Source organism: Carassius gibelio, chromosome A6, assembly GCF_023724105.1.
Source record: "Carassius gibelio isolate Cgi1373 ecotype wild population from Czech Republic chromosome A6, carGib1.2-hapl.c, whole genome shotgun sequence".
Taxonomy (NCBI): Eukaryota; Metazoa; Chordata; class Actinopteri; order Cypriniformes; family Cyprinidae; genus Carassius; species Carassius gibelio.
The window spans coordinates 27,385,376-27,403,809 of NC_068376.1; the positions used below are offsets into that span (position 1 = coordinate 27,385,376).

Here is an 18,434-nt window from a genome sequence, read left to right on the forward strand (position 1 = left end):
AAAAAAAACTAAAAATGATGCACTAATCTAATCTCCCAAACAACTTAATTCAGAAATTTTTACTTGTATGGTATTAAGCACACTGCTCATTTAGCAAGATGCAGAAACCACCCTAAACTCATAAACACCGTCTTGAAGAAACACGTGATGTGTTTAGGGGTCAGCACATGCAGGTGTTAAGTGTATACTTATAGGATCTCCAGGAGACAGTTGTGAAGGAATTATAAAATCATGGGAGTTCAAATATTTACATAATGCAAAACCTATTCGCCATAAATCAGATGGGAATGAATGGAGTGATTGAGCGGTGATGGGTGAAGCATCACAGGCCTCCACAAGCTAAGCCCTAAGGTGTCCACTACAACGGCACAGGACGCCCAATCGAGACGCGTGTACCTACATCATGTACTCGGACAAATGAATCAAATTCACACAGAACGCTACGCGTGACAGGCCCCGATGACGTCACGGCGGCACCCGCATCCAGCAGGAAAGCATTCGCAGCAGTGACAGAACCTCAGCTTTCAGATAAACCTACCTAACAGGAGCAGTCGATGAGTTGCTCTGTAGATCTGTTTGTCTTTCTGGAGCTGTTTCTCTATCTTTTTGTTAGCTTCTCGCTGGGCCTTCTCCTCATTTCGCTGGTCCTCAGTTTTACTGTTGCCCAAACAACCCATTTTCCCAAAAACCCAAGAAAAGTTTTGGGGTGGGGGGGCTAGAAGTGTATCTACCGTGTGAATAAATGATCCAAATGACTTGACTGGCCTCCGATCAGAACACTTTGATGGAAAACCGGGACATTTATACTAGTATGCACATAACTTCCCTGGCTTTAGCTGATAAGGGAGCACGGGGAAATATGAAAGCTATGAGTGACTGGTATTGTTGAGAAGAGCTGGTGGAGAAAACACTAGGCCGGCCTACAGACGGCCGAGTCCCGTCGAGCGCTTGCTGCTATCAAATATGAGATTTCTGTGTATGTATGTGCATTCAGCGAAGCCTTCGACGTTACATGAATGATTTCGGCTTTCCCACGACGGAGATTTAGCAAATTTCCCGTCGCGAATCCATGGTCGGTTTCCCGAAATAACGACCGACTCCTATTAAAATCATGAATAGCTCCACAAAACGCGATTCTTTTCGGTATCTTGCTGTCGATTCCGTTGGCCGATGCAACGACACGGGCAGAACGAGACAGAAAGGGTGGCTACAAATTAAAAAAATAAATATTTCCACCAAAATGACGGCATGTGGATCATTCCGCCCTGCGCCGTGGCCGACATGAACCTTTTAACTCCGTCACGAAACGACGTTGTCTGCGAGAAAAATACGGTGGAGGTGCTGAAAAATTCCCCTCAGATTGACGCTATTTTCCCTCCTGTTTTGCTTATGGTGAATGATGGCTTTTTTTTCGGTTTGTCCAAATCAAACGAGGCCCTTCGCCGTCTTCTCCGTTACCGTAATTTGAATTTCTCCTCACATCCGTAGGCTTTGCTTTGACGCGAGTGGCGATCCTTACGGTTCTTTCTACCGCAGATGCAAATGCGACCGATTCCGTCGATATTTTACCGGTTATCGCAGTCCGAGTCCGCTGTCAGGCTACGTTTTGTATCCTTGTTGAATTCGGGTGGTAGATCATGTGCATTTGGATACGTGAAGATAAATCCGATGCCACAACGACAGCGATGGATTCCCTACGGACGGAGCGCGTTGAATCCCCAATCCTGGCGAATGAATCCTTTTCGAGGGTGTATTTTTAGCGATTATTTCCTTTTCTCAGTGAATTCTACATTGAGATAGACAGCGTTGAAGAGATGGGTGGGGCAAACAGCTCTCATTGAACCCTGCTAATCACATGACAGCCCGAAAACGTCAGCAAGCGGCGATTCTGCGGATCGAGGCGCCCTCTTTGAAGACATGATTCATACGTGATAAAGTTCGCGATTCCTTCCGATTCATCTTTGACTATTGACCGTTATCGCTGGTTAAATGAAGGGCAGTGCGAAATAGCCTTTTGTAAGTCTCTAAACCAAAGCTTCAACCTGAAAACATTAAAATACGCTCATTTTAAATAGAATTGGGGGACGAGAACTGCTTACGTTAACATATACCAGATCTGAGTAATAATTAAATTATTTTAATCAGTTAATTGTTTCTGAACGTACATTTTGCATCAGAGGCACAAGGAACATTGTACTAAATACTCCTCACCAATGTGGTTTGAATCCCGAACGGATGGCTCTTTTGAGTCGGTTCTTTGTAAAGAATCACCAACATACAGCGCGACTAGTGCAGTCTGATTCCCGAACGAAAGACTCGGTTCTTTTTTAGAGAATGAAGACATTTATGAATCGCAGAGCAATTACTGAACGTGTTCTAAAACATACACATAATTTTTAAATGATTATTGTAGTCAGTGGTATTTAATATATATATATATATATATATATATATATATATATATATATATATATAGTTATAAAAAAAAAGTCAGACAAATAAAATATATTTAAGCACATCTTTTGTAAGAATATTATTTAAATTACTTTTGATTGGTCATATCTGTTGTGTATCTGAAATGTTATGTAAATATGAAATTCCCATGTAGCACAGTGAATGCAATACAAGTTATGATTCAAGTATTTAAAAAATAACTTTAATTAGTAAATGTTTAGTAAATTACTAAAAGAATGTTTGTATTTAAGTGTTCGTATTCTGTTGATGTATTTAATACTGAGGGCCTCCTATAGTCTATGTGGATGTTAATTAAAACTACCCCTTATCAAATCTATGTAACAACAATTGTATTAATAATCTGACAAATTTGTGAGAGTTATTAATAATTGCAGTGTACATAAACATAATTGCAAATAGGAGAACAAGTCACTTTTTAATATATCAAAAGTAACAACATTCAACCGAGGCAAACAAAAGTAAAACCATGCGTTACAAAGCCATGTCACAGAATGTCTTGCCAATAAAGTGGTTAAAAGTGCTTCTTATTATTACAATAATTTAAGGCTTCCTACAACAATGTTTATATTCTATCATGTCCTTCTGCAACTTTTTTTCATGTACGTTTAGCTTTAAAAAGTACTATACATTCTGATCTGCCTGCTGAGAATCTCCACAGACATGTAATTTCATATACTCTTTGTGATGTATAACATGTACCATAATAAATCAGAAACACTTAATAACAATCTATTTCACCAGCATATATCTTCTATTCTGGCAATTAATTACTACATTCATTAGACTAAACAGGATGCCAAAGACTTCTTTGACGTTTAAAACGCTATCTGAATTTAAGGTGATGATACATGGGGCATCTTTTTTGAGTAATGTTGCATGGGCACTTTCTCATTGAGAATGGGCAACAAATCTCTATCTGGATAATTTGATCTGTCATGGGCCCTGTGTCTCCCCTGCATCGCACTGCAACATCGCTCAGTAAGTTGCCCCATGTATCATCAGCCTTAAAGTTAAACTAAATAAAATAGCTATGTTTTCTACAAAGGTATTTTAGCATATACTCAAAATATTAGTTGTTCAGTGCAAACATATGAGTACTGTACATTACATTCATCACACATGCTAGAAAGAAAATTTATACTGACTTACATTTGGCAATAAACTTAACTTGTACTTTATAATCTGTTTTTAATACATCCCATGCATCGGTTGGTGTGAATAGTCTTTGATTTTTGTCATATATTATTTATTTGTATTGCTCCAAACAAAGGCTTAAAATAGTGGCATTCTGATAGTCACCGAGTAAACCAAAGAATCCAGAAACATAGTTGTATTATAAGAGATCAGACTAAAATCAATGTGATGTCAACACATGAGAGATAAACTATTGTATGACAGTGACCGAATAGGAAAATGAAGTTTCATTGAGCTATTTTTTGACACCCTGTGGTCTATTTTTGATCCCATAATCTTTGTTTGTCATTCGGGGGCCGAGACTAGACAGACTCATTTGGAAACGAGGTGAAGTATGCTTTTACAGGGAGGGTGTGTTAAAAATTTAAGGCTGAACTAATCAATACAAAGTTAACAAGTCACCATACTCAAAGTTCTTCAGTGGTCACATCCATATACACATATACAACTAAATTCCATTTTGAGACAAAACAAAAGTTATCAAAGTTATTCATGCATGGATAATGTGTGTAAGTTGAGATGACTCTTATGTTTGAGTACACTACACTATGATCTATCACCAGAAGGTGGCAGCATTTCTCTAATAATGAACTCCAGCAGACTTTTTTTTTTTTTTTTTTTTTTTTGTGGAACTGTAGGCCATTTGTGTCTGGAACGCTGTATGCAACAGTTCTAAATGAGGATCATCAGAATGCTCAGGACAGTAAGTATATACACAGTCTCACATTCTGAGCTAAAAGCAGAAGTTTGAGAGAGTACAAAACAAAATATCAATTACATATGACACATACTCTTAATAATAATAATTACATCTCAAAGTTGTTTGTGGAAAACGTTTTTTTTTTTTTGTTCTCACAAAGTCTCTTCCTTTGCTTTTTCCTTTTCTTATTCTTGGATACTGTTTCCTTTATTTCCATTTTCCATTTTACGTTTATTATCCATAACACTGTTTTTTTTTACCACATATTAAGGAGTCATAGTTCAATATATCAACCAATATTTCTGTGACCAAACAGACTCTGGATCCAACAGATAAAGTTTTTTCTATTTGCCATAAGTAATTAGGCTATTAGTTAATTGTTTTGTGAAGTATTCTTGTTTTATTTGCAAACATTAATTTTGCATCATGTATTTTCCTACTTTTCTTGTAAATATGTTGTTCTATTTTGAGTTTGCATGATGAATAATCACAAAATGGAATGGGACAGAAAGATGAGATGGATGTACAAAAAAGAGATAAGGTTTGTAGTTTGCTGAAAAAATAGAAGAAAAAAAAGTTTGTCTTATTCATTTAATATTTAACAAGTTTTTAATCCATTTAAAGAAAGTATGAAAGTGTTTGTAAGGTGTTTCCCATAAGTCTCTGTGATATCCTTACCCTTAATGTAGATGAGTTAGATCCCTCTTTGAATGTTTTTTCACCTGACAATAAGATGTAGCCTATAGCACTGTTACACAATGAGGTTTAATACAGTCCAATCTTTAATCCAGGACCCATTTGTGTTATGTCACTTTACATAAGAGAGTCCCCTTAAACAAAAAAAGTAATTACAGGAATTAGTTGCCTTCTCCTTGTCTAATGTTATATAACTGCATGTCTTCGTCAAAAAAATCTATCGTTATCAGTGACAATCAACATGATAAAGTTTCGGCATGCATTATAGACCAATTGGCTTAATTTAGTTGTGTGTAACCAGAGGTCAACATCCACTTATTCTGTTAAAACTGGATGCAGAATATGTCAGATGTTTTTTTTCATGTCCTGCATAAAGTTGCATGATCAACAGTGGACTCCTTATGAGTCCATTCATCTGATTTCATGCAATATTTCATCCTTCATGAGAGGATGTGAATCTATTTAAGTGAGCAATAACAGCATGCAGTTAACATAAAATAAGACATACACTTGTGAGCTTGCAGCTGTGAGCAGTGAGATCCAGCCACAACAAAAGTGGACACATCAAAAGAGACAAAGTTAAGCCACAAACATTTTCACGGAGGTTGATTCTGCATTAAAATGAAAAATTGTTATTAAAGCCCAAAAGCTTCACACTTCATATTTACTTTTTAGACGAACACACACAAACACTACCGGACTGAGCCCCTTAAAACACGCAGAGATCGTTTTCCTTCATTCTAAGGTTGTAACAATCAGCTTTGTATGTGTGTGTCATCTGTTTTGAACCGAGCACCCACATGACTAGAGTATTTTGGTCACAGAGCTTAATAGTTTCTTCGTTTGTGGTGTCGGCTGCCCTCCTTTTCTTGTGTAACTTGTTAATAAAAAGAAGAAGAGCTCTCATAAAGGTAGCAGCATATGAGGCCTTGTGTACTACTACTTTATCAAACCATGACTGCCCTAACGGTGTTTACACCTCCAAGAAAGGCAAAATGATGAAGTCCAAAAATTCTTTAAGTTTGAGAGAGAAAAAATAAGGCATTTGTTTTAGAATTTTCTTAGGATTCATAGAACCATTTAATAGAGAAATATGTATTTCAGACCAATGGGCATTTATACATTACACTTTAAAAAAAGATGCTTCTTTAAAATTCTTTACATGCAATAATGGCTTCATTTAGAACCATAGCATTCTGAAGAACCCTTTTATGCTGAAATGGTTCTTTGTTCCCTCCCTTTTGTTTTTCAAATCTGTAACTGTCAAAGTATTTCATTACCGATTTTCTGGACAAACTCTCAACAGGTAAATAATTTCATTCTTAAATTTAAATACAAATTGAATTTTAAAATTGTAACTGGTTTCCAAACAAACATCTCTTTATTTTTAGTTTTTGGTCACATATGGGTGTGTGCCGCTCTGCTAAGCTGTGGAAACTTCTCTTCTACAAAAAGTAAGTAAAAGAGACATTTATTTTATAATTCATATTGTTAGATTTTTTTATTTTTATTATTATTTGGGTATATGTATAATATGCAGGGGGGACTTCTGTCTCCAGCCCTGTTCAACCTATACATGGCCAGCCTGTCGAAACAGTTGGGGAAGTGTAAGACATGTTGTCTGAGAGGGAACACTTTGTTAAACCATATGATGAATGCAGATGATTTGGTTATTATGTCCCCCAGCACTGTTGGGTTCCAGCAGCTGTTAGATATATGCTCTGAGTATGGGGTTGAGTTTGAAGTAAAGTACAATGCACAAAATAGTGTTGTATTGATATGTAGGACCAAGGAGGATCAGAAGCTGCATTTTCCAATGTTTTACCTGTCAGGGCAATCCCTCTGTGTATCTTACTGTACGAAATATCTTGGGCACATCATCACTGACCGGTTGGAAGATGATGCAGATATGTATAGGCAGAGACGAATGTTGCATGTTCAAGCAAACATAACATCACTATTCTGATGATGTGAAAGTGAGATTGATTCGTGCATACTGCACCCCGATGTATGTAGCCCCATTGTGGGTCAACTACAAAAAGGAGACCATGCGCAAACTTCAGGTAGCATATAATGAATGCCTGAGGATACTGCTAGAAAAGTAGCAGTGCAAGTAAGCTATTTTGCGACTCAGGGCTAAGCATTTTACAGGCTCTCTTGAGGAACCTAATGTTTAAGTTTATGTCCCGACTTGATGAGTCTCAAAACTGTATTATAATGATGCTCACAAGGCCTAGGTACAGCTCGGTTAGATATCAATCATATTTGTGGAAACATTGGTATGGGTGAGGCTGTTAAGACTCTTATGAATCAAAGTATGTTTTTATGTGTTTATGTATCTATTCCTTCTGTTATGTTGTTGGGTCTAGAGCCTGTAATAAAGTTATTATATATAATATCACCCAGTAACAAATTTTTTTTTTATAATTAATACTATCCCACAAGATTGTGAAGGGCTCACATACTATGGACTTAAAGGCATCATATTGATTGGATTGTGCTTGTTTTACTCAAACTTGGTGTTCATCACATCATTTTTTTTTGTGTGTGTGTTTTACTAATTGATGTATTCATTCATGTTCAATGTCAATTGTCATTCATTGATGTATTCAGTTAATACCTGTTGTTAAGAGCACTGACACTATTGCATGTCAATAAAAACATACATAATTCACACAACATGCTGCTGTTGTTATTGTTTTAATGTAAAACCTTAACAGAGGCTACACTTTAGGATGCCTCATTACTGATTTTCTGGAGCTCAGCCATACAACTACACCGACTGTCAACACAATCTCAATAGGTAAATAATTTTTTCTTAAAATGTCAATAAATTGTAACTTTCAAATGCTAATTGGTTTCCTATGTCTTTTCTCTTTTTAGTTAAAGAGGACATGTAAATGTGACCAGCTCTGTTCAGATACTCTCCTCTTCTTAAAGGGTTAGTTCACCGAAAAATTAAAATTATGTCATTAATAACTCACCCTCATGTCGTTCCAAACCCATAAGACCTCTGTTCAACAAACAAAGTTTAAGATATTTTAGATTTAGTCCGAGAGCTCTCAGTCCCTCCATTGAAACTGTGTGTACGGTATACTGTCCATGTCCAGAAAGGTAAGAAAAACATCATCAGGGTAGTCCATGTGACATCAGAGGGTCAGTTAGAATTTTTTGAAACATCGAAAAACAAATACGAAAATACAAAAATATTTTGCTCCAAAAATAGTAAAAACTACGACTTTATTCAGCATTGTCTTCTCTTCCGTGTCTGTTGTGAGAGAGTTCAAAACAAAGCAGTTTGTGATATCCGGTTCGTGAACGAATCATTCGATGTAACCGGATCTGTTTGAACCAGTTCACCAAATCGAACGGAATCGTTTTAAATGGTTCATGTCTCCAATACGCATTAATTCAAAAAATGACTTAAGATGTTAACTTTTTTAATGTGGCTGACACTCCCTCTGAGTTCAAACAAACCAATATCCCGGAGTAATTCATTTCCTCAAACAGTACACTGACTGAACTGCTGTGAGGAGAGAACTGAAGATGAACACCGAGCCGAGCCAGATAATGAACAATAGACTGACTCGTTCAGTATACTGTACATTCATTTTCAATGGAGGGACTGAGAGCTCTCGGACTAAATCTAAAATATCTTAAACTGTGTTCTGAAGATGAACGGAGATCTCACGGGTTTGGAACAACATGAGGGTAAGTTATTAATGACATCATTTTCATTTTTGTGTGAACTATCCCTTGAAGTGCACACATACTGTACTGTACTACTTTTGGACTTCATAAACAATATTTTCACATAAACAAACAAAAGGAGACAATCTGTATATCTAAACTCAATTGTGCATTTCAGATGCTGTCACATCATACAACCTCATCATCTGCAGAGAGAAACTGCCATTCAATCACTCCAAAATACAGATAATGATTAACTTAAAGGCATCTTAGAAGATTGTGAAGATATTTCACTGGAGCTTGGTCTTCAATACACTATTTTATGTTCTATTTTGTTTTACTTTAAGCATTAATTTATGTTCAATATCCACTGCCATTAATTTATGTATTCTTTTAATTACTGTTGTTAAAATACCATAATTTTTGCTACAATTTCACGTCATTAAAAAAAAATGTAAGTACCTAATTGACACATTGTTGTTGTTGATTTTATGTAAAACCCTAATAGATACTTCAATATATTATAAGACCAGGCAGATAGAGGAGAAAAAAACACTCTTAATAAATAATACATACAAATAATACTAATATTAATATATTAATGAAAAACTATCATTAAAAAGGTTATTTATAACAGCATTTGGGTTCTATATGGCATTTTAAAAGCATGGCTCTATATGGAACACTATGAAAAAAGTTCTATTTAGCACTAAAAAGGGTTCTGCTATTGTTACAAGCCGAAGAACCCTTTCTGGTACTGTTTAGAACCATTTTTTCTTAAGAGTGTACATCTCATCTTGTTTTACAGAGAATAATCAGCAGAACTTGTTTTGTTTTTTATCCAAAGAGGAAGTTGAACCACACGACGTGCAGTGGGCGGAAGGGGAAAAAATTATAAAACATGCAACAAGAATAGCAAGTCTTAAGAAAATAGATTAATTTCACTTTTGTACAATATTAGCACAGAATCAGCAGAATGTTTAGATTTATGTTCTGCAAAAATGTCTGAATTATAATTTCATTCTTGGCTAGACAAAAAAAAAAAAACTAACAAACCAAAAAAAAACAAAAAAAAACAAGTAGGACAGGTTTTCCAGATTAGATCTTGACCAGATGTTTTCATTGTTATGACAATCAGAGAAAGCAGGTTTAATCTGAGTTAAAGAGCCCAGTCCGTATGAAACTCAAAATTACTTTAAACACTCTTTTTACACTATAGACATTTTAGGGGGCATATTCAGAATAGACGTCAATTAATGTGTTTTCGGTGGCCGACCAAAAACATGATGACCATAGTTCCACCAAAATAACCAGACAGACAACACTATCAATTCCTTTTCTAATGCATGGATGCAGCTTCTAAAATCCACTGAAAATGGCATACTATCTACATTTACATTTTTCCATTTAGCAGAAGCTTTTATCCAAAATGACTTATATCTGAGGAATACAACAAGTGATAAATCATAGAGGCAAATAAACACAGGAAGTGCTCATAATACAAACTTTCAGACTTTGTTTAGATTAGAACAAGTACTAAATAGGAAAGATTAAGGAAAGAAAAAGCAAAGGAACACTGGGGTGCATTTTCCCATGAAATAAATCTTGTTATAAAAAAAAATACATGAGCACAGAAGGAGCGGGAAAGCAAGAAACTATTCATAAAGCAATTAGGGAATTACATATTTAAAGAATCAATGCAAGTGCTTGAATAAAAATATAAAAGCTTCACTTTTCACTTCACGCATTTTATCATGTTATTGTAATTCTTATATGGTTGCATTTAACACAAAACCCCAAAATGGTCTTTTTAGTCACAATGACCTCTAAAATATGTATTTTTTTTTTTTAGGAGTAAATGAAGAACTAGTAAAAAATATAATTTAATAATCAATGGATTACTTAATGTAATTAAGTAAAAAGTATTCCATTTCAATAGTACCTGAGTAAAGATTAATACTTAAGTATGGTAAATTACGTTTTTACTCTTTTTTGTATGTATTTAACAGATACTACATCGTCATATGACTTTCATTGTATATACAGTTGAGAAGGTCAAGACTTCTGTAGTGATACAGGCCAAACCTGCCGTTTTAAACAACTTTAATGCATTTCAAACTTGTTTAAGCTAATTTTATTTTAAACTCATTAAAACCACGCCATTATCACTTCTAATGATTAAAAAAAGAATGACCACAGTATTTAGGTGGAAACGATGGTTACAATGACAACCTGTTTTAAAGGGCCAGTCGCAAACTTTCCATCGGATGCTTCGACATTTGGCTGCTCTCGTTAACTTTGACAGCAGATAAAGTAGCGGCACCATCCTAGAAACGCAGCTCTTACCCAACAACAGCAGCCTGTGCGTTTGCTTGTACTCTCTCTTCTCCGCTTGCAGGTCCTTGTCAATTTTTCGACTCCGTTTTTTACTCGCTTTGACCCGCGCGCACTCCTCCTGACAGGACTCCACATCGATCCCGGGACTCACTCCGGTCCGTCCGCCGGTGTATGAGATCGCCGAATGTGATAACCTCGATCTGAAGCTGTGACACATCCCCATGGCCAGAGCTGGGAGCGATCCTTGAGATGTTTAGCATTGGAATGGAAAAGTCTTGTAGGATAAGAGCACCATGAGGATGATGATGATGATGATGGTTATCCAGGTCAGGTGGAGAGAAGGCTAGCTATCCCTTACAGCCTTATCACTCAGGCTCTCCAAAGCTGTCAGTTAGCCTCATCGGCTTTTCCCTCAGTTTATATGATATTCACGAGTGGACAAGAGTGAACTTTGACCTGATACGCATAACGTACTGGTTCACTGTTTGTTATTTTCGCGCGATCTCGCGGACTGACCTGAGATCAGCTCTGCGCCGTAACTTTTGCACGCGTTAAATTTTCACGAGCAGCAGGGGGAGGTCACTTCACTCCGTGACGTTGTTCAAATATTTGTGGCTTCCACAAATTATCTTAAGGGAGATGAAAAACAATTTAATTTAGTTTATCTTGTCATAATTTTAGTAACATTCCATATATACAAGAACGCATATTTCTTCTAATAAATAAATGTACTCATCTAAAACACACTTACTGAGCGAAATTATGTGTTTATTTCCATCATTCCCTCTGGCGGTAATTTTATCTTGGTTGTTATTCACAGTGAGTTGTATAATGTTGTTGTTCATTGAATAAAAAAGGTCACTCAGTGACGTTATATGGAAAAAGTAGCACAATTTTTGTTTTATTAACCAAATATTATTTTTATCTAATTATAGTTTTATTATATGATGTACATTTTTTAGATTTATTTTATTCTGTTTTATGTTCAAACCTATTTTATTTGATATTGTTTTGCAGTGTAAGTGTTTTATTATTGTATACGTGTTTATAGACTTTATTTATTATTTTTATTTATTTGTACCTAAAGCTCACACACTGAGACTTATTAGACATTCTAGCTTTTGGGGGTACAAGGTGCACAAAATATAACAGTTGCCAATAATAATATCCTGTAGGTGGCGTTATTGTACATCAACATATAAATTCATGACAGACTTGACAGCTGCACATTATTTGTAACTATATTGCAGTGTACCAGTAAGATCATATTCATTCAGACTTGAGTGCACATGCTCACATTAATATTTCTATATTTTTTGTTTGTTTGTTTTACTTTTTAAATTATTATAATCAAATATAGGTCAGGATTTGACCTCGCATCTCTTTGCATTAAAAAAATGTACCACTTATGTGAGAAAAAAAAAAATCTAAAAATCTTATGTATTTATTAGCTATATCACGTATAGGGTACATGTGGGTATGACAGGATAAAAAGTAAAAAAAATTCTGAACATTTTCTAGTGTCCTGATATGAATCAAAGAGGTTTAAATATGTTGCATATTATCTTCTTGTGCTTTTTCTCATTCCCTCTCTTGTTGCTCTTTCTGTTTAATTTTCCCTAATAAAATGACCTGAAATCATGAAAGCCCTCATTGTAAATACAGATCTGACACAGTTTATACAAAAAGCGCAGCACTTTGCTAAATTTACGAGCACTCCCCCTGTTTCTTGGAAGGTTGAATAACCCACACAATAGCATGCCTTCTGTTCTTAATCTGTGCTACAGCATGCCTCATGCATTGACATTATCAACAAGAGTACCGCCACTTCAAACATTCCCTACACTTCTGGTCTTTTGAATCGCTCTGTACTTGTGGTTTATCTTAACTTAAATTATTCATGGTTGTTTGGGATCTTGATAGTCAAGAATCACCTTAATAAATGACAGGAAGATGAATGATTTAGTCCATTTTAAAATGTAGGAATAAAATAACAAACAGTTCTTATGAAAACATCTCGGTTATGTATGTAACCTTGGTTCCCTGAATAGGGAACGAGATGCTGCGGTGACGTCACCACGTATGGGAACACCTCCGGTGTGACGAATGTCTGAAGCCCTATACCATCCCGCCAATCCTATTGGCCAAATGGCGCATAGCACCACCCTACGCATGCGCACGCATGATATACCTGGGTGCAGCGCGCCATTTCGCTCAGATTTCATGACTGAAGATGAAGAAGTTATCAAGGTACGGAACGGCCAGAACCGCAGCATCTCGTTCCCTATTCAGGGAACCAAGGTTACATACGTAACCGAGATGTTCCCTATCATAGGTCACTTCGATGCTGCGGTGACGTCACCACGTATGGGAACGATATACCAAAATGCCTGACGTACCTGATAACTGAGATCCGAGGAAGCATCTGCTCAAGCGGAGAGAACCCGGGAGCCAGGAGCCATCCTCACATCCAGACTGTAGGACTTGATAAAAATGCTCGGTGAGGACCATCCTGCCGCAGCACAGATATCATCCATAGAAGATCCACTGAGAAAAGCTTGAGAAGAAGCCACAGCTCAAGTGGAATGAGCCTTAATTCCTAAGGGCGAAGCGAGTCCGCGCGCCTCATAGGCCAAAGAAATTGCCTCCACCAGCCAATGGGACATGCGCTGTTTTGGAACCGCATGGCCCTTACTTTTATGTCCAAGACAGACAAACAGCTGGTCAGATTCACGCCAAGGGGCTGTACGATCCACATAAGTCTTTAAAGCTCTCACAGGGCAAAGACTTAGATCTTCTGATCCAGCCTCAGCAGGTGAAAAAGCTTCCAGGAACACTTGCTGAAAGCGAAAGAGGTTAGATGCGACCTTAGGAACATAGTTAGGCCTGGGCCGCAGCAGCACCTTCACAGAGCCCGGTGCAAATTCCATGCATGAGGGTGAAACAGAAAGAGCCTGTAAATCCCCAACTCTCTTGAGGGAGGATAAAGCCATGAGAAGAAGTGTCTTCAGTGTCAAGAATTTATCCGATACGGTCTCCAAGGGCTCAAACGGATGCCCTGATAAACCTAGCAACACAATGGATAAACCCCATGAAGGAACTCGCACAGGGCGGAAAGGCCTCAGCCGTCGCGCACGCTGTACGAAACGAGAAACTAGTGGATGACGCCTCATAGAGGCACCGCCTATGTATTCGTGGTAAGCTGAAATGGCTGCCACGTAAACCTAAAAGTGGCTGGTGTTACGCCATCCGAAAAACAATCCTGGAGGAACTCCAGCACTGAAGCCACTGGGCAGTAAACTGGATCCACATTACGATTGCCACACCAGGCTGTAATCAGTCTCCACTTGAAAGCATATAAGCGTCTCGTAGAAGCTGCTCTAGAATTCAATATAGTCTCAGTGGTTTCAACAGAAAGACTGGGACATACTAATGCACTCCGCTCAGTGGCCACGCCCACAGTTTCCACAGATCCGGCCTCGGGTGCCAAATCAGCCCCTGTGCTTGTGATAATAAATCCTGTCTGAGGGGAATCTCCAAGGAGAGCCCGCTAGCAGACTGATCAGATCCGCAAACCACGGCTGCGTGTGCCATCGCGGAGCCACCAGCAGCAGCTGGTCCACTCTGTCCCACCGTATTCTGCATAATACCGCTGGGATCAAACGAATCGGAGGAAAAGCATACAGACTGGTCGTGGGCCAGCTGTGAGCTAATGCATCCACGCCCAGGGGCGATGGGGGGCATAGGGAGAACCATAGCGGGCAATGCGTAGTCATGTTTGACGCGAATAAATCCACTTTCGCTTGCCGAATATCCGCCATAAAAGATTCACCGTCTGGAGGTGTAATCTCCATTCTCCCTGTTCCAGAGCCCGTCTGGATAGCATATCTGCTCCGAAGTTCAAACGTCCGGGGACATGAACAACTCGGATCGACAGAAATTTTCTCTGAGACCAGAGAAGAACATGTCTCGCCAGCCTGCACAGGGGGCGAGAGCGTAATCCTTCCTAATGATTCATGTATGAGACAAACGCTGTGTTGTCTGATCTGAGCAGCACAAGACGGCCGATCAGCAGATTCGCGAATTACTGGAGAGCCAGAAAACTGCCAGTAATTCCAACCGGTTTATATACCAACTGCGTTGTGCAGCTGTCCACACTCCATGGGCTGGTAGCCCTTGACAAACAGCTCCCCAACCGGTCAAAGACGCATCCGTCGTGACGGTCTCTGGGAAAGCTCAAATCCCCAGCCGAACCCCGGTAGGAGAAACTCGGTTGGCATCCATAGCTTTAATGACATCACACAACTCCGTGTCACCGAAATCGTCGGATGCGGAAGACAACGGGGTGAAATATTTCGTCTTTCCGCCCACTTTTCCACTGAAAAGGGCGCATGTGAAGTAACCCCAGACAAATTACGGGGAATGCCGCTGCCAATCGTCCAAGTGGTTAACAGACGGACGCCCTGGAGCCGCAACGGGGCCAGAGCTACATCCATGCATTGAGAAGTACGGGGTCTACGACTTCTATAGCCCCTTTGCTCAGCAGAGTTGACATCTCCTGTCACAACACTGCTATTACCATCAGTCTACCACCGTGGAAAGAATTCAGCGGAAAGAGGCGGGCCTCTAAAAAACGAATTGGTGTATCCGTGACAGTTGTGCATAACACCCATTGAGAAATGCCGGGCAAGCGTTCCACGCGACCCAAAACGATACTAGCAGTCTCAAATTTCCGCTTTCTGCAACGCTGTCATACACATAATGTCCGTGCACGGAAAAGCCTGCGGCATTCGTGCACAGGGAAAGTGTATGCATAAGAGCTATTGCGTCCCGTTGTGTATATTCCTGAGCGTGTCCACGGCAGGAATTAGACCAACGAATTGAACATCAGGCTCTACCGCTAACTAAAACGGCGGCTGTGCGAGCCGTCATAAACGGGTCGTCTGTGTAAGACCCTTGAATCGCCCCTCAAGATCTGAAAGCTGGATTGCGCAGTGTCTGAGGGATTATTATTTATTATTTACGCCTGGCGTTACAGCCCGATCCAATGCTGCTCGAAGCGCTGTTTGCTGCGAGACAGTCAATGTTAGAGCGTAGGGACTGCAGTGAGAGTGTTGGATGCGCATTAGCGGTCCAACAGCACTCTCTAGTGGAGGGCACAGTCCCTGGCGAACATGAAGTAAAGCGCATGCGTAAACTTGCTGCGTTTCGTTGTGTATAATCCTGAAGCGTATCCACGGCAGGATTAAATTCACCAAGATAAAAATCGGGCCACGTCGCCATTGCGAGAACGTGGCGGCTGTATGAGCAGTCATAAACTGGCCATCTCTGCCAGCCTTTTGTGCCGTCCCTCAAACTCTGAAGGCTGGATTGTGCAGAGTGTCTGAGGGGGCGCTCAAATGATAGCTCAATCCAATGATGCTCGAGGTGGCTTTGCTGCGAGACAGTCAATGTTAGAGCGTGGGGACTGCAGTGAGAGGGTTGGATGTGCATTAGCAGTCCAACAGCACTCTCTAGTGGAGGGCACAGACCCTGGCAAACATAGAAGGAAAGCGCAAGCGTCAAACTCGCCGCGTTTCGTTGTGTATAATCCTGAAGCGTGTTCACGGCAGGATTCAATCCAACAAGATAACATTAGGCCACGCCGCTAGCGAGAACGCGGCAGCTGTGTGAGCCGTCATAACTGGCCATATTCGCCAGTCTCTCGTGGCGTCCCTCAGACTCTGAAGGCTGGATTGTGCAGAGTGTCTGAGGGGGCGCTCAAATGATAGCTCAATCCAATGATGCTCGAGGTGCCTTTGCTGCGAGACAGTCAATGCTAGAGCGTGGGGACTGCAGTGAAAGGGTTGGATGTGCATTAGCAGTCCAACAGCACTCTCTAGTGGAGGGCACAGACCCTGGCAAACATAGAAGGAAAGCGCATGCGTCAAACTCGCTGCGTTTCGTTGTATATAATCCTGAAGCGTGTTCACGGCAGGATTTAATCCAACAAGAAAACATTAGGCCACGCCGCTAGCGAGAACGCGGCAGCTGTGTGAGCCGTCATAAACTGGCCATATTTGCCAGCCTCTTGTGGCGCTCAAATAATAGCTCAGTTCAGTGACGCTCGAAGTGCTTGTGCTGCGAGACAGTCAATGTTAGAGCGTGGGGACTGCAGTGAGAGGGTTGGATGTGCATTAGCAGTCCAACAGCACTCTTCAGTGGAGGGCACAGACCCCGGCAAACATAGAAGGAAATGCATGCGTCAAACTCGCTGTGTTTCGTTGTGTATAATCCTGAAGCGTGTCCACGGCAGGATTTAATCCAACAAGATAAACATAGGGCCACGCCGCTAGCGAGAACGCGGCAGCTGTGTGAGCCGTCATAAAACTGGCCAAATTCGCCAGTCTCTTGTGCCGTCCCTCAAACTCTGAAGACTGAATTGTGCAGTGTCTGAGGGGCGCTCAAATAACAGCTCAGTTCAGTGACGCTCGAAGTGCTTGTGCTGCGAGACGGTCAATGTTAGAGTGTGGGGAAAGAACGAGAGGCTTCTCGTAAGAACCGTAATAAGAGAATAAAATTTGCCGAAATAGACACGACTCGATACGTCTAGACGAGACTAGGTCGCGGCGGAGTTTGGCGCGATCCGTTCGGCTAGAGAGGTAGTCAAACGGCATCGCTATATAATAGCAGTCCGCCATGTAGCACACTGAGGAAGGGGAAGCGCGTTTCTCCTGTCCGCTCGGAGGGAGAGAACCGCTTATGCAGGTCAGAGCCTACTCTGAGTAGAAGCTGCGGTTAGACAACGTAGTATAAAGCAAAACTGCTCTGATCAACGCGCTCGAGTAGGGGAGAGCGAGCAAGTGGAAAACTCCAGTGCATCACTGTACTCATAGTCAAGCCGCACATATCGCCCCTAACCAACACCTCGTGCGGGGCCTCGGCGACCGCAGAAGCGAACGGTGGGGGTTAGACGCGAGGCGACTGAAGAAATAGACTCCAGAGCGCGGATACTTTTCTTATTTTACCATAGCCGTAGGCTATCACAGAGAGAACATGAGAGAGGCTGCAAACGAATCTCTCATGAGTGCCTCCCTGTGATAAACCCATATACGGCTCTTACCTTTCGTTGACTCATCGCGTCCGCGAAAGAGGAGTTAACACTGCTCGAAGAAAATCGCTGGAGAACGCGAGATGATAGGGCACAGAAGATTCGCTATTCCTGAAGGAATGAAATCTGAGCGAAATGGCGCGCTGCACCCAGGTATATCATGCGTGCGCATGCGTAGGGTGGTGCTATGCGCCATTTGGCCAATAGGATTGGCGGGATGGTATAGGGCTTCAGACATTCGTCACACCGGAG

General features: G+C 40.2%; 1 protein-coding gene across 2 annotated transcripts in view; it reads right to left on the minus strand.

The window, feature by feature from the left end:
• The window catches only part of LOC128015937 (guanine nucleotide-binding protein G(s) subunit alpha), a 36,033-nt gene extending 24,479 nt beyond the window's left edge, over nt 1-11,554 (minus strand). The window contains exon 1 of one of the 2 annotated variants that reach the window (XM_052600192.1): nt 11,102-11,554. In XM_052600192.1, the coding sequence (XP_052456152.1) occupies nt 11,102-11,315 (214 nt within the window). In that variant the 5' untranslated portion in view covers nt 11,316-11,554. Of the gene's footprint in view, nt 1-538; nt 1,862-11,101 lie in introns of those variants that run through there. The other variant, XM_052600193.1, reaches the window with a different exon arrangement.
• Between the last annotated feature and the right edge of the window lie 6,880 nt (nt 11,555-18,434).